The sequence below is a fragment of the Maylandia zebra genome, linkage group LG7 (genome assembly GCF_041146795.1).
Source record: "Maylandia zebra isolate NMK-2024a linkage group LG7, Mzebra_GT3a, whole genome shotgun sequence".
NCBI classification, from domain to species: domain Eukaryota; kingdom Metazoa; phylum Chordata; class Actinopteri; order Cichliformes; family Cichlidae; genus Maylandia; species Maylandia zebra.
Genome location: NC_135173.1, coordinates 38,920,647 through 38,941,835, shown reverse-complemented (window position 1 = coordinate 38,941,835; position 21,189 = coordinate 38,920,647). Strand labels below are relative to the sequence as shown.

The following is a 21,189-nucleotide window of genomic DNA, read 5'->3' as shown; positions in this document are numbered from 1 at the left end:
GAAGTGTTTTTCTATGGATTTGAAGGATTGCTATATGCATTTTAAATATAGCAAATGTTGCACATTTTCATTAAACTGTATTAAAGAAAAAAAGTCTCATGCTTCTATTCGCTCATTAAACACAACTCTATATCCATTGTACTGACCCACATTGCAGGCTACTTGACCCACTCTTCCATCTAGTGTTGAGTACGTGACATTACGTCTGTCATTATAGAGAATTAAATTGTAAAAGGTTATAATAGTCGAACATTAAACCAAAAGATTTATTATGGATAAGAGTAGTTTATGAGACAATAAACGACGGTAGTAGTGACGGATAATATTTTGCTTTTCACGAGGTCAGGGTGCATTAATATTTTGCATTTGGATGAAGTGCGCATGCGCAACAGGGGCCGGATTCTGCTAGAAGGATCAAATGTTTTTGTTTTCGTGCGGGATGGAAGGTAGTTGACAGGTCGACATCGATATCTACGACGGCAAACGTTTCTCAGGTAAACAAAACAACCCTACGTTTCTTGTCGGTGTTTGTATTTATTAGTTGGTGTCACCTTTTAAGTCGAAGCAGATAGCATGTTTGGGCTACATATGCTAGTAGGTTACCCAATGTTAGCTTTAGTAACGCTGTATTTCATAGCTTCTATTTCATGTGTCTTACAACAGCCTCGTGTTTATTTGGTATAATTTAGAGTATGAGGCCACAGGAAGTTGGAATGGAGCTTAGACGTTAAGATGAGCTAACATAACCGCAGGCATGTCACAACCTTTGATGCTAGTATGTAAACACAGTGCTGATAAGATCTAAACACGCTGCGCATACATGTACACACCTGTTTGACATCGTCTTCCATAAATATCATCATATAACCAAAAATAGCCAAGTTATTCTAAGGAAACTGAAATGGGAATGTTTTCATGTTGCAGGGTACTAGAATATTCCAGTAACACTCCCATTCAGTGGTATTTCCAAATACAGTTTCATACTTTTTCTAAAGTAAAATAAACTGGCAGATATCATAACAGTAAAACATCATTTGACTTTAAAACCTCCAGTGTCACTTGTGGGAGTGTTTCAGGTAGAGTTTTATTTCATTGTATAACATTATGAGGTCAATAATAAGTAATCCATTACTGTAACTATGGTTTCTGCTGTTCTTTTAAAAAGGTTGTCTTACCTTTACTTGTGTGTACTGACAGAGCAGGCAGTGCAGATTCCGTGATATTGTTCTATAAGTAAAAGAACAACAAAGTGTGGTCAGAGTGTTGGCTAGAAAATTGTTTTTGTTCTGTAATTGTATTTTTATATTGCAGATAACTGAGTGTAAGCTAAAAGTGTAAGGAACAGCGTTATATTTATAGGCCTATAAATGACCTGCAGTAATGTAAATGTATTCCAGAGAGAATGGTATACTCAAACAAATACACCCATCCTTTAGAGGAAATAGGTATCATGCTGAAAGACGTGTTTTATTTGGATCACATTTAAACTAACATAACAAGACAGTTGACACTGAAACATATACAAGATATCTGGTATTAACGTCCCAGGGATTGTTTTGGAGTCAATAAAGGAACTCATAGTTGTTCAGTATGATACACTTAGAAATGGAAAAGTTGTAGTCTGCCCACATGATTCAGCTTGTTCTACTGCAGAAGTCACTATAAATAGCATTGGTACCTAAAATGTCTCTTTTGAGAGTTGCAGGCCTAAAAAGCAACATTTTAACCAGTAAGCCTTTAGCAGTTATAAATAAATCTGTAAGGTGTTATGTAGTCTCTTCTGACTTTACGGCTTTCTTTACACAGCTGAATCAACTCTACTTGCAGTGACCTTGTAACAGCCTGCAAGAAGACAAAGCCATGGGGAATACAAGCAGTGAGAGGGCTGCAATGGGCCATGGTGAGAAGGCGCAGCGGAGGGACAGCCGAGGTATCAAAGAGGGCGAGAGGCCAAAAATCCTCATGGATAGCCCAGAGGATGCTGATATTTTTCATGGAGAGGACATAAAGGTAAATTGGGCTGCTCTCTTAGAGGTGCATATCAGGTAGAATTTATAGCCTTCTTGGCCCTGTAGATCTCTTCAAACTCTAATCCTTGTTGATAAATAATATTCTTGTGTATGATGTGCATTTAAGGCACCCTTAGAGAAAGAGGAGTTCCTTGCTTGGCAGCAAGACTTAGAATCAGATGACAAAGCACCAACTCTGGAACGGCCGACAGTCTTTCGCTGGAAAGGAGATGGAAAGGAGGTCTACCTCTCTGGATCCTTCAACAACTGGACCAACAAAATTCCCCTTATTAGAAGGTGAGAGCATGTTATAAATCTGAACATGTTTTTCAGGTTGAATTTCTGGCTGTTTATCTTTTGAGATTTAAACTCGAGTTTTAACAGATTTCTTTTATTCCTATTTGCATATGAGAAAGGTTTACTAGAACAAGCCAAGAATGTGAGTTCTTCTTCTTTGTTAATCGCTGGTTTAACTTACCTGTGTGCCAAATGTTTTCTTTTCTTTTGTTTGTGATCTATCAAAGTCAGAACACCTTTGTGGCAATTGTCGATCTACCTGAGGGGGAGCATCAGTACAAATTTTACGTGGATGGTCAGTGGACCCACGACCCAGCTGAGGTAAGCCGTTACTCTCACAGTCATTTATGACCTGTTGTCAAACAAGCATATTTTACTTTACTTACCTAGACCTCAACACAAAATCTGCAGCAGTTTCAGTTTTTAAAGGCACTGCAGCTCTGCCATTCCTGTAAAGTCTGGGTAGACAAAAGCATATATTCACTAATGCATTAATATTATCATTACATTATGAGTAATAACTTGTGAGTGTATTAAGGCCACTAGTGTAGGTTATGATGAGCTGGCTTCATGACTGACTGCAGGCATGTATCTGAGTCACCTTATCTGATGTCATGCTTTAACAATAAACATCTTTTTTTCTCTCTTCAGAAATATAGTAACAAGTGTATAAAATATTAGCACACACATATGGTAATCAGGACAAATGGTGCAGTGGAGGGCCATGACTAGAGGTAGAGTAGTCATGAGTGGACATTAGTTTAAGAGGCTTAAGTGGTTTGCTTCACATCATGATGCTTGTTAAAGCAAACACTGGCCTGCTATTATATAAAGTATGTCTTTTTGGTCTATACTTTTGAGCTTTATTTGTGAGTTTTATTGTCTCCTGTTTCCTAACAGCCTGTTGTAACCAGTCAGCTAGGCACAGTCAACAATATCATTCAGGTAAAGAAGACTGACTTTGAGGTTTTTGATGCGCTAATGGTGGATTCGCAGAAATGCTCTGACATGTCAGGTGAGTGCTGACAGCCACTGTTTATCTGTGCTTTTTTTTAAACATTTACTGATCCAGACTACATGTCTGGAAAGCAGGGGTATAAAAGTGTTCAAAAAGAATCTTCATTCATTTTAAAGACCAACTTTTTTTGTTCCTGCCTTTTTTAATGGATTTCAACATTGCTGTTAAAATCTATAGGTTTGAAAATAATTTAATGTTCTTGTCATACTGTTTCCCCCCCTTTTTCCCCCCCCTCAGACCTTTCTAGCTCTCCTCCTGGGCCATATCATCAGGATGCTTATGTCCCTAAACAGGAAGAGAAGTTAAAATCTCCACCCATTCTTCCACCTCACCTTCTACAGGTCATCCTTAACAAAGACACTGGGATTTCTGTAAGTAGCTGTAATCTGAGATGAATTTGGCTTATTCCCACTTTCCCCTGCCTGCATTTCATAAAAATAGAATAGCCCTTTATTGTCATTGTACACGTACAACAAAATTGTGAAAAAAAAATGCATCCACAAGAATAAATAATACAGATCATTTATTTTAAATGTTGTTGTTTTGTTTGTCATTGTTTCAGTGTGACCCTGCACTGCTCCCAGAACCCAACCATGTCATGCTCAACCACCTCTATGCACTTTCCATTAAGGTAAGGTTTCAGGGTGACTTTTAAGATTTTTGTGTTTGATGTTTTTCGGTAGCGTGTGAGAAAACTTGATCGGCTTTGTAAGCATTTTAACAGAAAGTGTGCGCTGCTGATGCTTTTGCTTTTAGCAAGCTTGCACGTTGTTGGCACAGCAGATTGAATCTATGCATTGCCAAAAAGGCTGATAAATGGGACAGAAGAACAGATGAAGGACAGATAATTCTCCTTCTTTCAACTCTCTGACAGGAAAAACAAACTTTACTTGCATTTCAAGATAGCCACAGCAAATGTCTGCATGTCAACAAAAAAAAGGAGTGGAAAACAACTATGTGTATTTTCCATTTCAGGTAGTGGGTGGTCAGATATTCACTTTTTTCCATTTGGTTTCTCTTGTAATGTAGTTAAGTAGTTGTACATGAAGCAGATAAAATGTTGCTGTATTTAGCTTAAACACATTTTTTAATGACTTTATGTTCACTAGTGTGACCTGTGAGAAAAACTTGCATTTTGGGGACAATCTAACTGGCTCTGTTGAAACTTTACTAATTGTAATTTCTCATCTTCTTAATGACTGTTGATATATTAGTAATGCTGCAAAGTTACAATCTTGAATATGCATCACATTATTTCATTATGTCTTATGTTTGGTTGAGTAATCTGATTTAAAAAATACTTCTGTCCTTTAATAGGTTCTTTAAAACAAACTGTTCAGACAGTTCAATTCTAGAAATTGCAGTGCTTTTAATAGCTTAAAACTTAACTAACAAATAAACCCTTTCATTGTATTCATGAGATGTTGAAATCAAATGCAACAATAAATAGTACAGCAATGTCAAACAAAAATCAGGCATAATATAAAATAGCCTTTACTTGGTCTTCTTGGAAGTCTTTGTTACGTTAGGAGGCAAAAAAAAAAAGTTCTGACAGTATTGCTTCTCCTGGATGAGGTAGTGTGTTTATGTGTGTGTTTTGTGCACCTCCATGTGTGTCTGTGTGTTTAAATGTGCTAGTGAATGAGTTATCGTGTGTGTCCGTAACCTTTAAAGGAGCATGTGGTGGCTGCAATGAAGAAAAGTGAGCATATCACCATTCTCAGAACTGAGGTTTGAGGCCACGTTTCCTGCTGCACAAACAGACACTCTGATAGTGTAGATGTTAGTAATTAATGTTAATAGTTAATGTTTAGGATAATTCAGTCTGCAGCCTAACAATCCCAGGTCAGTGACTCAGTGTTACTGGCCTGTGGAAAGAAAAAAGGAAAAAAAGCAAGCTTTTATTTTTATACATTTCTTTTAAATATATAAAAAAAAATATATATATTTACTATATATATCTGACACATTTCAATAGTAATACAATTTAATTGATATATTTTATTTATAATGTATATTATTAATCTAATGCTTCAAAATAATGTCACTTTATGTCAGAGCTTATTGAAGAGGTGATTTGATGAAGGACTCCCACCATGGGCACCCTTTCAAGTTTGTGAATGTGATAACTTGAGAAGAAGGTGACGCATCACCTTCAAATTGATGCCAAAAGTGTATTTACTAAAAGTTTTCTGAACAGGACTTTCAGAAAACATGACCTCAACTTAAAGGTCAGAGGTCATGTTTTCTGAAAGTCCTGTTTGTAAGGGTGATATTTTCTATATTGTCATTTCTGCTTAGAAACATATAATCATTTATGCTTAGAAATATATAATCATCTGTGTGCTGATAAAAATCATATCCTTATTAGTAGAGCAGGGTGATATGACCGAAAATATTTATCACGATATACATTTGAAAATTTGCGATAACGATATAACTGACGATATAATTGACACTAGACAAAATACTTTACAACTCCACAACTTTATTAGTGCAAAGAACCCCATCAATGTATTTTCACTTAAACAAGCAGCTGTTTTTTATGTGCATTAAAGTTATATAAAAATGTAACAGTGTAAATTCCCTGCTAAGAGTTTAACCAAAAGGTATTTCCAGTGGAAATTGGCCGACATATCCTCAGCATAACCATGTATGATATCCACAAAACTTAAAAAGAGGTTATACACATAATACGGTAATATTATGTTGAAGCGCAGTACGTATCACTCCGTGAGGCTCCTGCCTACGATAGCCGTAATGCTCCGACAATCCATCAAGCGGTGCGGGTTCGTAGCTTAGCAAAGTCGTACTGAAACATTTGACAGATTTTTGAGCGCCGTGTACCACATAAAATCGTTTCAAGGTCAGTAAACACAACCAGAATTCATACATAAGGCACACGGGATTATAAGGGGCTCTGTTGATTTTCAGAAAAATCAAAGGATTGATTTTAACCCTTAAGGACCCACAGTGACACTGGTGTCACTGCCCCTTTACACTTAAAGAAAAACTATTTATAATGGTTTAACTTTGACTTTTAACTAATAAAGTCCCTAAGTGACGTCTACTGCACAAACTAATTCAGTCATGTGACAAGTGAGGCACTCTGGGTGTTCAAGACACCATTTTCAAAGTCTTGGTCCACCTGGTTAGCTAATGAGACCGCTGTGCTAATTTTAAAAACTTTCTTTTCTTTTTGCAAAGGTAAGCTTTTACTCATTCAGCAATTCTAAACTTCAGATAAGATGTCATAGGTCCCTTGTAACCTAGTTTGGTAATATTTCTGAACCAATTTGATCTAGAATCAGTTTGTTAAACATCGCTGTGACAAATATGTCACATTGGGCATTAAACTCCAAATTTTCTTAAAAAAACTGATGTGACATATTTGTCACAAAAAGACAAAAACTGATCATTTGCTTAGTCAGTTTAGCTCATTCAGTTATTTTAAGTAAATTTATTCTTTGTTGTTAATTCTCAGTCATATTTAACTAAATTCAAGCATAACTAATTTTTTAAATTACCTAAATTTGTGATGGAACTTTACTTTAGCTTTGTCGAGGCGTTTTTCAGTTACCCCCCATTTTTTATCATTTTCACTCTTTTGTAGAATGGATAAAAAGAAAAAATATAGTGTTCAAGATGCGCTGGAGTTTATCACTGCAGAGGACAGTGAGTATGAGGGATGTGAAAGTAGCTCAGATGAAGATTCTGAAGACCCTAATTACATCCCCCACAAAGACGTGGAGAGTGATGAATCAAGTGAATCCAGTGATTCAGACAGTTGTGATTCAAGTGATTTAGAGACAGAGCCACATTCAAGCCATATGGACACTGGGCAGCCCAAGGCAGCTATCAAAGGACAAAAATTCTCCTGGAGAAAGAAATGTTCGAAACCCCTGAGACCACATTCAAGGGACCCTGTGCCAAACCTCCAGATGAGATCCACACTCCACTAGAGTACTTCAAAAACTTCATCACAGATGATATGCTGCTGTTGTTAATGGAACAAACAAATTTATACAGTGTACAAAACTCCAACCATCTGAGAAATGTAAATACCACTGTTAAAGAACTAGAAATACTCACTGGTCTCTATCTGAGGATGGGTCTATGCCAAATGCCTGGAAATCGAGCATACTGGGAAAATGACACCAGGTGTCCTATGGTAGCAGATAACATGTCCCGCAACCGATTTCAAACCCTGTTGGGATCTCTACATTTCACTGACAATACAGATTTATTACACAGAGATGCAGAAGACAAGTGCTGGAAGATCTGTCCATGGCTTGAAATGTTTCGCAACCAATGCCTGGATATCGTCCCAGAGGAGTACAACTCTGTTGATGAGCAAATGGTACCCTTCAAGGGGACACACAGCCCAATAAGGCAGTATGTGAAGGGAAAGCCCCACCCCTGGGGATTGAAAATCTGGGCCCGGTGCTCATCCTCTGGTATGCTCCATGATTTTGTTGTTTATCAAGGTGGTACTGGGAAGAAGACTTTACTTGGGATTGGAGGAGATGTTGTGGTGAAGTTGTGTGAAACTCTGCCAGCTGAGCAAAACTACAAAGTTTTTGCTGATAACTTCTTCTCCTCAGCCCCACTTGTGCTCACACTTCTTCAGCGACAGATCTACTTTGTAGGAACACTTCGTGGAAATCGCTTAGCAAGTTGTCAGCTTGAAGATGAAAAAAAGTCTTGCCCAGAGAGGCAGGGGATCTGTTGATGCCAGGGTGAATAAGGAGGAGAGCATGGTTATTGTGAAGTGGTATGACAACAAATCTGTTACCCTCATCTCATCCTATTGTGCAACTGAGCCTCAAGATACAATCCGTCGCTGGAGCAAATCGGGCAAGGCATTTGTTGAGGTCAAAAGGCCACACATTGTGAAGGAGTACAACACATTCATGGGGGGTATTGACCTGCTTGACGCCTGCATTGCAAGGTACAAGTACCACATGAAGTCACGGAGGTGGTATCTCTACCTGTTCTGGCAAACCATCATGCTCGGTGTTGTCAACGCATGGTTGATTTACCGTCGTGACTGCAAGCTACTTGGTGTCCAAAAGCCACTGAAACAAAGAAGCTTCCAGGCAGAAGTTGCCACAAGCCTGATCCTTTGGAAATCACACAGGGGGCGCCCATCACAGAACATCTCATCACCACCTCCACCACCCAAGAGAGTTCGTGTTGGAGTTCCAGAGGATGTCCAGACTGATGAGGTTGCACATTGGCCTGTAAAATGTGAAAAGCGAGGTCGGTGCAAAAATTGCAAGGTGAATGCAACTACCACCCTCTGTGAAAAATGTGATGCACGTCTTTGTTTCACAGAGGAAAGAAATTGCTTCAAAAGTTATTATTACCAAAGGTAAACTTCTAACAACTGGAAAGAAAAAAGCCATTTGAGCAAGTTATTGACTTTATGTAACATTCTTTTCTATTTTGGCACAATGTTTTTATATGCTCATGTTTTTAGTTCATTACACCTCTCTAACGTTAATGTTTTTTCAGTGACATTTTCAATTGTACCTCCAACATTGGGCTGATTTATATGATTTTTTTTCCAAGAAGCTTGTTGAAGTAAACCAAGAAATGTTACCATCATTATCCATGTTAAGAATTTGAAAATAAAAAGGAAATTATGTTTTTAAAAGCAAGAAAGTGTTTACAGAATTACTTTCTAAATATGGAACAAATGTACAATGTAAAATGTAAAAGACAGAGAAAGAGCCAGGGACAACAACCTCACATTAGAAAGGTATAGTAATCATCCTATTTTCAGTTGCAGATGATAAAGGATTCAGAAAGTTTATTCATGCAGGTAATTAGTAATTCCTTTTGTGCATAATTTTATATTATTGTTAATAATAAATTAATTAAAGCAACAAATCAACCTGAAGAGCCAGTTCGGAGCCAAAAGAGCCGGCTCTTTTCAGTGAGCCGAACGGAAAGAGCTGGTTCTCTAAAAAGAGCCAGAAATCCCATCACTAGTTGTTCAGATATGCCAGCTTAAGAATGTCACGTGTATTTGTAATTGCATATTCATGAATGATTGCTTGCTGACAATAAAAAGGGCTCTAGCGAAGGAATCAGTTGAAGTTGGTTGAGTTCAGGTGAAGGAATCTTTTCCTCAACTTTGGCTGGCTTCCCTTGCAAGCCACAAACACGGACAGTACCTTCTTGCCTTGTTTGTCGTGCAGTTGTTGGTCTCGCGTTCCAGCGGGGTTTGTGCCAAGATAAACCCAACACTGTTAATATGAGAAACTTCAGAACAAGGTGACATAGGATTTTGAAATCAATACCATAGATGTGTCTACCAGGAGGCTGGCGGTTGCCAGTATTTTCTTCTTTCATTTTTTTTTCTTTATCTACATTTATATGCGAGTCTGAACAGACTTGGGTGTGAACTGCTACTTGACTGGTAGGAGGAGGCCTGCAACCATGATGCTGCAATTCTGGTTTCATGTGTGTCTTAAAAAAGCCATAGCCCTACCAATTACAGTTTAACCATACTGGCTTATAGCATGGTGGAACTGTACATGGTAAGACTGATGCTACTGTTTCCATCCTAGTTGAAAGCATGCATTGCGTGAGGTTTTAAATTGACTTTTCCTGTGTGTTGTGTCTTTCTGTCACAGGACGGAGTGATGGTACTCAGTGCAACACATCGCTATAAGAAGAAATATGTCACCACCTTGCTTTATAAGCCCATCTGATGAAGCATTCTTTTCTATATTTGGAGCTGTTGTTAACTGTACACCGAGTGTACAAAATGCTAGCCACACTTTTTTCAAAAAAAAAAATCTAGTGTATATTCCTTCCAGGTTTCACCAGTTAGATCCATTCTGACCAAAAGAAGCAGCCTTGCATAAGCACGAGGGAACAAATTAAGTTTGTAAAATGTTGACTTGATTCCCAGAAAAAAATTTGGACTGAGGGTTATAGTAATTGCTTTACAGTAATACACTAAAAGCCATACAAACAAATAACAAATGATTCAGTTAGACAGCCACTTACTGAAAAACAGACAGAAAAGAGTTATTTTAAAGGAAGCCTGCTGTAAAAGGCAGTTTAAGTGATGATGCTGCTTTTCCCATGCAGTACATCACATCTGATTTTTGTGTCATATATCAGCGCAACTAACTAATAGCTGGATTGGATTGGTGGGTAAATGGGGTCACTGTGTTCACTTCAGTTCTGTGTTACTCTGTTTACTATAGGAATATTTAATACGTAACATAGACTATAGTAAAATGGCCTGCCTGCATTTGTATAGCGCTTTTCTAGTCCTTAAGGACCCCAAAGCGCTTTACACTACATTCAGTCATTCACACATTCACACAATTATATAGAACATCGTGGTTTTTGGGCACCTGTTTTGAAGCCTGATGTTGGGTACTTCAAGTATTATTTCTTTCTTTTCTTTTTTTTTTTTTTTTAAACTGGCAAACGAGTGGTGGTTGTGACACTTAGTCATTACATACACAACAGTGCTCTTACAGTAACCTGCTTTTTCCCTAGTTTTACCCTGAATGCGACTGCAGTTTCCAAAGTGAACATAATTTAGTATTACATAAGATGACTGAAAGCATAAACTCATTAGTAAAGTGTTTACGGTGGTCATAAGTCAGTAGAAAAGTAGGGTTATTTTACTTCCATAAAATCTGATTTCTCTGGCCCTCTGACCACCACCAGTAGGCAACGGGTGAAGTGTCTTGTCCAAGGACACAATGACCGAGACTGTCCGAGCCGGGGCTCGAACCGGCAACCTTCCGATTACAAGAGGAGCTCCCAACTCTTGAGCCACGATCGCCCTTTTAATATACAATCTTTGGCCACCAACACCCACTATAGCTTCATTTTAATAGCAAGAACTAACAAAGCATGCAGGGAGCCAACAGTAAAGGGTAAGTGGAGGCATTTCATGATTCCTACACCAGTAGGTTTGCTTGGTTGGTTTGTTTGCAGTGCTCTGTGTATTAGTTTTGATTTGGCAAAGTCAGCTGATGACAGAAAAGTGCAGTTGACGGTGCTGTCTGTGCCAGCTTGTCTTTTGGCATTTTGTTTGTTAACGTCACATGCTGCAAAGCTTTTAGTGCATTTTAATAAAATGAAAAGTTGTGCTCTAATTAATTAAAAACAATTTCACAGTAAAGCAGCAAAGAGAAAAGCACAGCTTCTCTCACACTTTGCTAAAATGAAGGAAATGTGGTAAATTATTTTTCATTAATTTCTTAATGTTGTATTTATTAGTTTATTAAATATTGTTAAGTACCAAAATGACTACTAATTTATATATACTATATCCGGTTGTTCAGTGATGACGCGACGAATCCTACTTCCGGGTCTAAAGTAGTCTGCGTTTAATATGGCTTTTGTGTTGTTAACATGTTTAATGTTACGTATTTTCTTCTATTTGATCTCAAAAAGCTCCTAAAACAGTCAGTGATCACTGTTGACCTCCCTCGGCTTTTATTACCACTAATCATTTATTTAAGCTCAGTTTTTAAAACCTTAGGATGTAACTACAGCCCAGCCCATGCAGCAGTATATGAATGACTAACCTCGTATTGTGGATGGATTATCTCAGTTGTTCTCCTGGCTGAAGTTTGGTCCTTTTACAGCATCCTGCCATGCGATTACATTTGTTCCTGACCACCGAGAACACTCACGTTAACTTTTATCGAGTGGGAAAAAAGATAGCTTGTTTATATTATGCTAACATAGCTGTGTCGCTAGCTGTCACGTAGCACATCATTATATACCAGCTAGCCCAACTTCAGTAACCCTACAAACGTCACTGCTGTTTAGTTTTCTGTCTTCATTTATGCTGGAAGTGATAACAGAGCTGTACGTTTTAATTTGTTTCCAAAACCCCGCAGTCAGGACATGCTATATTGTATTTAGATAGAAGCTAGCGAGCTAACTCCCTGCTAACTTCTAACTCCGTTAAATGTCATAAATTCCGTTTTCATGGATGCCTGGATGTTAAACTCAATTGTTACACCTGGTAGAGCAGAACGCCGATCATTTTATTAAAGATGAAAGACTTTAGACAGTTTTTCAACTCTCAGTAATGCCATAGTGATCGTTTGATATATGGACCTGCAGCGGAGTTTAGACCCAGACACGGCTAGTGACGTCAGACTGAACAATCGGATAGTGCTAAGACAATTAAGGGAACACTTGAATGATTGTAACTATGACCTTTGCTGTGATTTTTGAATCCAGCCCCCAGAGGGTTAATGAGTTTGGTTTTTACTGATTGTTGTTAGGTTGTTTTGTTCTGAAAAAACTACACAATGTATGTCAGTAAAGATTGTTTTACTTGAATACTTAATTCGTCAAGATCTAATGTGTAATGTAATTTCCCCCTTTTTATTTGGTACATTTTGGTTTTTCAAAGGTTGTAAGGGAATGATTAAGGCAAGTGCATATACAGTGGCATTGAGTGATGCCCAAAGTGATGGCACCCATGTCTATATTGTGACTGAAAATACTGGCTCAGTAAATTCTTGTAACCTGCATGACAGTTATAGATTAACCTAAACATTATAAGAGGTTAGCAACTCTGAGATTATGCACACAATTTGTATTACCAGTTACAGTGCATCTCTTTAGTATGGTAATGTCACTCCATTCCCACTTAATCTGCCTCTATTTGTTCCAGTGACTGCCCTTTGCAGTGCTCAACTTTATCTTTTCTTAGCAGAATGTGGTAGAACATGAACACGTTTGTAATTAAAACAGACAAAAATGTAAGGACTCAAAATGATTACTAATGCTGAGAAAACCTCATTGAAAGACCTCAGATAAGTACGCGCTGCTTTTGTCTTTCTCGTGGCTGAGAAAACCACAGCGGCACAATCAAGAATGTAAATGTTGAGGTCAAAGAAAGACAAAATGCCCTGTGGTAGCTTAACTGTTTTTGTGTTATGTTGTTGTTTATTTATTTAGCGATGATCATACTGAGCACATTAAATAAGTTTTGTCAACTATTCACCAATATATCTTTTTTTTTCCTACATTGTTTTGTTGTGAAAACTAGTCTTAGCTGTGGTTATGACCATTCCAGTCAAAAGTTAGACAAGAGTTAAAAAAAAAAAAGAGAGCGAATAAGCCTTTAATTTAGGGCATGTACTCCAAATAAACTAATGTATGCATCTGTGTAGATTTATATAGGTGCCATCACACACATCCTTCCTTCTTTTACTGATGTACTTTATCAAGAGTGACACCAGGTAGTTGCTCCCTACTGGTTTAGCTGATGTGGCATAGATCATTGTGAGCACCAGTTTCCTTCAAATAATGTTTCAGATCCATTATTTTGTTGATTTTAAACAACTGCTCCTGAAATTTGTGGTTATAATGTGTGAGCTTTTCTGCTCTGTGTGTTGTGTTGATTTGATAGGGCGTCAAGGACTGAATTTTTTTTTTTAAAGCTGTGTGAATTGAACCAACATCATTTTATTTTATAATTTTTGTGTCTGTGCATGATATCACCATAAAAATATGACTCTGATTATTTTGATTTTGACGAAGTCACATTTGTTCATGTTAATTTTGCTGTCAGGACTGACATAAAGGTGATTGTGGGATGTTACCATGCTAGACATATAAATCCATTTCACGTAGTCATTTTAATCATTGCAATTTGCAAACCTTTTAAGCACTTTTTTTCATTCTAAGAAAGGTATTTATTAAAGAATATGTTTTTAAAATTTATATATTGCGTCATGTTTTAATTTATAACATGACTGCAGCCATTTTGATCATTAGAGCTGAACCTTCAGTAACTGACTGACCTTTGTGCAGTCATTACACAGTCATTATTTATAAAGTGCATATTGCATTCCAGTCATATTAGGGCCCCTGCAGAATTGGGAAAGTATTTTATTTGTCATTTTCAGAGGACACCTTAAAGTCATACACCTGCATGGAGAATGATACTGAAAGCTGTTTTATACCTGTGTAAAATATTGGCAAAAACCTGTGTTCCAACCATATGGTACATTTTTAAAGTTTTAACATGAAATATTATATTCATCAACATCTACCCTTTAAATATATCCTAAAAATCCTATATGGCCCCTCTTCAAAAAATAAATACTGCTGTTATGAATTCTGAAACATGCTGTTTCCTGCTTTCTCCACTACAGATTGTTCTGTTAATGCACTTTGCATTGAAACTCAGTGGTCTGTACATCATTTGTTATCTACTGTATGTCATGTTTTATTTTTTTTGTTTTTTATTTTTTACTTTATAATTGTTATGTAATTATTTTTAAAAAGTGTCTAATAAATAAGTATTTTACATTGGCTAGCTGTGACATTATCTTTCATACTATATGGGTAATAACTAGGGCTGGATATCGTCACTGATTTCTAGAATCTTTTCGATTCAGATTCACAAGGTCCCGAATCGATTCGATCCATGATTCGATCGATTCGATTTGAATCGGGGAAATTTTTGACTCAGACAGTCAGAAATATTATAATTCTGATCACTTATCAGTACATATCTATATTTTTGTATCTATTAAAAGAAAGCTGACACTTGCGAGGCTTTATCAAAGGTGTAAGCATCACAGCAGATTCCTTTGTGTCGAAGTAACTGAGGGTAAAACACAGAAAAACATGAAGGAGGTTTTCCTGGTCTGGGTTTTTATAGTAGATGACCTTAAAAATATTGTGGCGAGCTCAGACAAGGAGGAGACAGAGGTAACGTCTAGTCTTGCTTCCTGCAGTGTTAGCCATCGAGCACAGCCGTTTATTATCATTTAACAGATGAACACACAACGCTAACACAACTGCTCGGCGCAGCTCTAGCGTAACAACCAAAAAAGGCGCTCTCTCCATCCAGAAACCCACAGTTGCAGAGAGAAAGCATCACCTGTAACCATGGCAACATAACGCTGCCGCCTGGAACAACAGAACATAGCTGTCAAAACAAAACCCCAAACAGCCCTGACCCGCTACAATAACAAAGTGAAGCAGAGCAAAGTTACAGAGGTTTGATTAGAGACACACGTAAGCATTTTGCATAAAAAGTTTAAATTTGTTCAGTATTGAACAGCAGAAATGAGGCTTTCTTGTTGGAAGTAAGTTAAAAAAAAAAAAAAAACCCAAAAAAAAAACAGCGGCCGACACCGTAGACTGATGGGTAAGAAGTAGGGGTGGGTTTTGATTATCGATTTAGAGAGAGCTCTACATGAAGTGTGATTTTATCGTGGTGGAAGCAAAACAGCAAAAGTAAGAGGAAATACGTGACAATGTTTATGTAAAGCGAAACGTGCAGCGTAATTTGGATGGTCTTTGGCTGCTGGTTCAGTCAATATTGTTTGGAGAGAGAGAAAACCTGCAGCTTCAGAATCTAGCGCAAAAAAGACGAAAACACAAAGCACCTGCCGACGCTTCAAAAGCTGTCGGCTTTCAGCCCTGACGGCGTTTCCGTGTCCGTGCCGTCAGGTGAGAAAGGCGACATCTCACTGATTCGGATGCGTTGGGTCCGCGTTTTGTGTTTACGTCTTTGTGCAGAATCTGTGTTCCTGCTCTCATTTACTGTTTTATACGGTGGCCCTGAGAGGCCAAATCGACTGCAACTTCAGAAAACACCAGCAATAAGAAAAACGCTGCAAACGACACAAAACACAACGGAAATAAGGAAAACGACAATGGAAATAGGAAAAAATACAACGGATATAGCAAAAAAGAACAACAAATAGGAAAAAACACAACGGAAGTGTTTCTGGGGAGACAAAAACCCGATGGACCAGTTTCAGGAACCCAAAACATGGTAGGCGTGTTTTATCATGATTCGTATAATACTGATGATGGCTTTTAGGCTAATAGTTAGGGCTAACACACTTACCCCTCACAAAACCGATAGATCCTCCACTTCTTTTAAGTGTCTCCCAGAGCTCCGGGGGATGACGTCACACAGGTCCTCCCCCATTTCGGAAGCAATCGGCTGACTGCCACGGTGAAGGAGGCTAACCATGGTCAATAACTGTTGCGCTCCATGTTGTACAAATAGATGAAGAAAAAAGAAAGGTCCGTCGTTTTAGCGCATTCCCAAAGATGCGGAAAGGCGAGCTAAATTGATTAGCGCTATTAAAAGAGCCAGGAGTAAGCAAAACAAGACTGAAAGATGGGACTCCAGCCGTCGGATTCCGCTTGTGCAGCAATCATTTCATATCGGGTAAGTTACCAAATACAAGCTTTCTAACATAAGAATTTTCATTTTTTACTAGACTATCATTGTGGTTTCTGATGAGTGCAAAACCACATAGTTGCATGCATCGTGGCCTTTCTGTCGTGCTTTCTAAGTTAGCAAGCTCTAAAGTAGAAATACTGAAATGTTTATGTTTATTTTTTAGGCAGAAAGAGCGATAATCCATTGAGTCCGGACTTTATTCCAGCTTTTTTCAACTACGTTCTATCTCCAGAGAAGAGGAGAAGAAAAATAAGACTGGATGTGTTCAACAGAAGACAGAAAGCAAAGCTACAATGGATAGAGCAAACAGAGATTGACAGACCACATGACTTTCGCGCATTGCATTGTGGGCATGAGTGGCAGCAAAATCAAAACACTGCATCAAGCGCTAGCATTTCCAGCACCGGTAATCATTAATTCTGCAGTTTTAATCCCTACTTGCATTTTATTTGCCCCAAAAACAGTTTTGTACAAAATGACGGAGAACACGGCAGGTCTGTACAAAGACAGATTAGACAAAAAGAAAAAAAAAAGTACGAGGAAAAAAATCAAAGGAGTGAAACGGTTAGACCTATACTAGCATACAGAGTGGACTAAGGACGTTAGCGTGCTGAACAACTTTCATCACGGACATATTTATTATTATTATATGGTCCTAAGTGTGAGTGCATACACTCACAAGATGTTTATTAACTTCAGCTCCCTGCAACAAGCCCAGGTCCAGTTTACTTTGGTGATTTGGACTATTCCATTTCACAGCTGTTGTTAAATTTTTTTTCTTTATCTCCTGTACAGGCCAACGCAATCTATTTGTCATTTCAGGTTGTAGTATTACACAATATTTTCAGCTGTAATAGAAATAAGTGTTTCGTAATTCATTCAATTTATTGTCTTTATTTATAACTGGCATTACTGTTTCATTCTATTATAGAATCTCACAAGAAAGAGGCAAAATTGTATTTCATTATGCTTTATTAGCTGCTTTGGTGAATCTGTGGTGCCCTTCCAGTGATGTAAATGAAAATGATGTGACTGATGTGCTCAACCAACAAATACACATTATAGCTCTCACTTTGTTTCCTTATTGTGACTTGACTTTTGAAGGGAAAGCTTTCTTACTTACAGATATCAGAATAAGAGAATAGCAGACGTCACCTGGGCTCACTATTTTTTGTTCTTCACATCCATCTAAATGATTTCTACTAACCACGTTTCATATTCTTGATTAACAGATACAGATCAGAACCAAAATCAGAAAAAAGTTTTATTGCCTCTGTCAGTGAACAAAAATCTACAAACTAGCCACTTGCTTCAGTGGTAAGGTGCAATATAAAACGCTGAATTATATAAATAACAAAAATAGCATTAATTTAGAATTTTAATTTAAGGTTTGATGATCTTCCCCTCTTGTGTGCGACATTGGGAGAGGTTGTGATACAGTTGGTCTTGCTCAGCAGCAGTCAGAGGTAGGAGAGGTGGGAAAGCTCAGAGGCCAGGATGATCTTTTGCAGATTTCTCTTTTTTATTTTGTTTAGAGTTGTTAAAAATTATGTAATTGCATTGCTGATACTCCACTTTCTTTAAAGACTCCTCACTTAGGATGACCCACTTGCACTTCTTAGATGTAACAGCTATCTCTTCTTTTTTTTCCACTGGTATGCTGCCATGTGCTGAACAACACAGCTGACACATGTGAGCAGCTCTCACCAAGGCCAGCTGTGCAGTTACAGTGTGCTCCCAAGACAACCCCGTCTTTTCTCACTACTACCCATGGCTTCAACTGTGGGTCATTTAGCCTTTGGGAATGTTGAACCTATAAATACAATTACAAATGTTAAAAATCTTGGTTAAGTACACCAAAAACACAAAATGGCTACTGACAACCAGAGGCGTTTGAGCAAAGCTAATGTAAACAAAGGACAACGCTAACAATGCTAACGTTACACTGCCTGGGATAATATGACACTTACCTTTCCAGTGATGATGAAGAATTTTTTTTGCTTGAAGATTCCACAGCCGAATGTTTGTCACAAAGCCAGATTGGGTCCATTTGTAACCCTCCAGGCTTTTGTAGGCTTTTAAAGAGTCCCCCGAGTAGTGCGATGGGAAGTTTATAAGGTATGTATGTCCGGATGGCATAGATCTGGGATGCTGAAATACTTTTGAAAAGCATGCCAGGAGCATTATACGGGTCGGTAATATTTAACCTATTTATTTTTTTTGATATACAACTTGATGTCATGTGAATTAAAGTGGGATAAATACTCCGATGGCTGAAAAGTTTCTGCAGTGCCGCTTACAGTGGCGCTGTTCATGTTGCTGCCAAAATGGTCACAGAGGGAGTACCGGCAATGTAGCATCATGATGCTAACGGAGTCGTGGCTAACATCGCTAACTCCGGACACAAGCGTGACACTACCGGGATTCCAGCTGCTGCGAGCGGACAGGACCAGAGACAGCGGTAAGAGGAAAGGAGGGGGACTGGCAGTTTTTGTGAACGACAGATGGTGTAACCCTGGGCACATCACTGTAAAAGAGCAACTCTGCAGCAGAGACATTGAGCTGTTAACTGTTAGCCGTTAGCATGCGTCCGTACTACCTGCCCCGGGAGTTCTCGCATGTTATCGCGATAACAGCGTATGTCCCCCCCCTCGGCCAACGCGGATGCAGCCTGTGACTCTCTCCACTCTGGTCAGCAGACTGCAAACACAATCACCGAGAGCCCTTCTCATAATATCAGGGGACTTCAATCATGCCTCACTGGACTCCACACTGCCCACCTTCACACAGTATGTGACCTGTTTATTTTCCACCCTAATTTACGAATAAATTCTTTACAAATCCTACCATGTGGATTCATGGATTTTTTTTCACATTCTGTCTCTCACAGTTGACGTGTACCTCTGGTGCAAATTACTGACCTCTGTCATCATTTTAAGTGGGGGAACTTGCACAATCGGTGGCTGACTAAATACTTTTTTGCCCCACTGTAGGTGCTGCCAGGTGCATGACCAGTGTTACACTGATGCTATGCAGCACCCTGAATGCTGGCCCATCCTGGACAATCCTTACACTGAGTTCTATGACTATAATTGTGATGAAAGATCACCTGTGGCAGTGAGTACTCAAAAAAGCCGATTGGCATTTAACTTTATAGTAGCACTTGTTGGCCTTCTGGTTATTGCAAAGTGAATTTTGAGCTCTTTATTTTCTCTTCTTCAGACAATAACAATGAATGTGAGATGTTCATCTGTGAGTGTGACAGAAAGGCTGCTGAATGTTTTGCAAGGTCTTCTTGGAATCCTGAGCATGAGCACCTTCCCAGTGACTAGTGTCAATAAAACCTCTCCAAACAACTATATTGAACCAAGAATTCAATCTTTCAGATATGTTTATCCTTTTAAAAGTGATGTAACGCTCTTTCAGTGTAGAAATATTGTGACGGTTAACATGGGTAATGTGATTTTGTATGGAGCAGCCTATAACCATCCATAGCTTCCTACATTCACTAAATTGCTTATCTTGGATTGTAGTTGTGATCCTGCATTGTTTCCTCTGTTATATGACATTTGCCAAAGTACAATCTTTAAAGATTATTGCCAGTAGAGGGCACTCTGCTCTACTTGTTTCCTTTTGTGGCCAACAAGAAAACATTGAAAGGATATTATTGACATGGATTAATTTGATGTTTGGTCTGTGTTGGCTGGATTCAGTATAATATCTGTAACAGTCTCATTTTGTAACACCAAACTTAAACTAATAAAAACTGAACAGTGAAGTGAAGTAGATCTCAAAAACCAACACCTCTCAACAAATATAAAGATCATTTGGAGAATGGTTGATGTCAATTGTTTCACATAAAAATTCATTGACATCTATCATTCTTGAAAGGCTTACAAAACCATTTCTAAGGCTTTGAGACTCCAGTGAACCACGATGAGAGGTTCTAATAGAAAAATTGGTTTAATGACCTGTAACATGTAAGTCAGCCAAATTTGCATTAAAACAAATCACACAAATTGGCAAAGGAAGCTTTTTCATAGCACTGCTTTCACAGCGTTTTTATTTATTTAAAAATAACATACTTTGCATCAAGCACTATAATATAGCATTTGCAACATATACAAATACACATGATATACAAAATATACAAATAATTCTACTAAGACTTGCATCTAGTCGTTTTGTGTACTATTATGTCTGTGAAGGTTCTCTGGATGACTATCCAGGTCATCGTAGTCAAAGGAGCTTGCAAAGAAAAGCGTCTGGACTTCTTTAAGTTGTTTAAAGACGTTTCACCTCTCATCCGAGAAGCTTCTTCAGTTTTAAGGTCAAATGGTGGAGAGACCCAGATTTAAACCTAGTGGGAGTATCCCTCCACAGAGGGACAAAAGGACCCCCTGATGATCCTCTAATCGCCTGAGCCAAGGTGTGAAACTGGGTGTGGGTCCCAATCAGCCAGGGTTTCGGGTTTTATTCCCTCTAAGCCTGAAGGGAAAAAGAAGGAACACATGCATGTAAAAGAAGCACTCAAAACGTGCGGCTATCCTAAATGGGCGTTCTTAAAGTCAGCAAAGAGGCACAGAAAAGAAGATCAGACACCAGCGAGGGAGGATAAGAAGGACAGACGCAACAACATTGTC

The 21,189-nt window shown here is 38.3% G+C and overlaps 1 protein-coding gene and 1 long non-coding RNA gene across 4 annotated transcripts; one reads left to right on the top strand and one right to left on the bottom strand.

The window, feature by feature from the left end:
• The first annotated feature begins 379 nt into the window (after positions 1-379).
• Positions 380-19,648, top strand: prkab1a (protein kinase, AMP-activated, beta 1 non-catalytic subunit, a). Of its 3 annotated transcripts, none has more exons than XM_076886332.1 (8): positions 380-494; positions 1,807-2,010; positions 2,137-2,306; positions 2,534-2,627; positions 3,207-3,321; positions 3,562-3,695; positions 3,887-3,955; positions 19,540-19,648. In XM_076886332.1, the coding sequence occupies exons 2-8, from the start codon at positions 1,861-1,863 to the stop codon at positions 19,555-19,557; spliced, it is 750 nt and encodes a 249-aa protein (XP_076742447.1). In that variant the 5' UTR covers positions 380-494; positions 1,807-1,860; the 3' UTR covers positions 19,558-19,648. The 3 variants fall into 3 exon arrangements, with proteins under 3 accessions (XP_076742447.1, XP_004538458.1, XP_004538457.1); XM_004538401.3 differs by lacking the exon at positions 19,540-19,648 and adding an exon at positions 9,969-14,644 and having other exon boundaries at positions 1,828-2,010; XM_004538400.3 differs by lacking the exon at positions 19,540-19,648 and adding an exon at positions 9,969-14,644.
• LOC106675176 (uncharacterized) lies at positions 17,798-19,117 on the bottom strand. Its single transcript, XR_001341782.3, has 2 exons — positions 18,517-19,117; positions 17,798-18,359 (listed from the first exon to the last, which is right to left on the bottom strand). It is a non-coding gene; the product is annotated as an uncharacterized LOC106675176 (long non-coding RNA).
• Positions 19,649-21,189: the final 1,541 nt, after the last annotated feature.

What these genes read in the sequence shown, in the direction of transcription:
- prkab1a (XM_004538401.3), top strand. Translation starts at nt 1,861, where the DNA reads ATGGGGAATACAAGCAGTGAGAGGGCTGCAATGGGCCATGGTGAGAAG. An exon ending in AAAATTCCCCTTATTAGAAG is followed by an intron (nt 2,307 to 2,533) that starts GTGAGAGCATGT and finishes GATCTATCAAAG; the next exon opens with TCAGAACACCTTTGTGGCAA. An exon ending in GAAATGCTCTGACATGTCAG is followed by an intron (nt 3,322 to 3,561) that starts GTGAGTGCTGAC and finishes CCCCCCCCTCAG; the next exon opens with ACCTTTCTAGCTCTCCTCCT.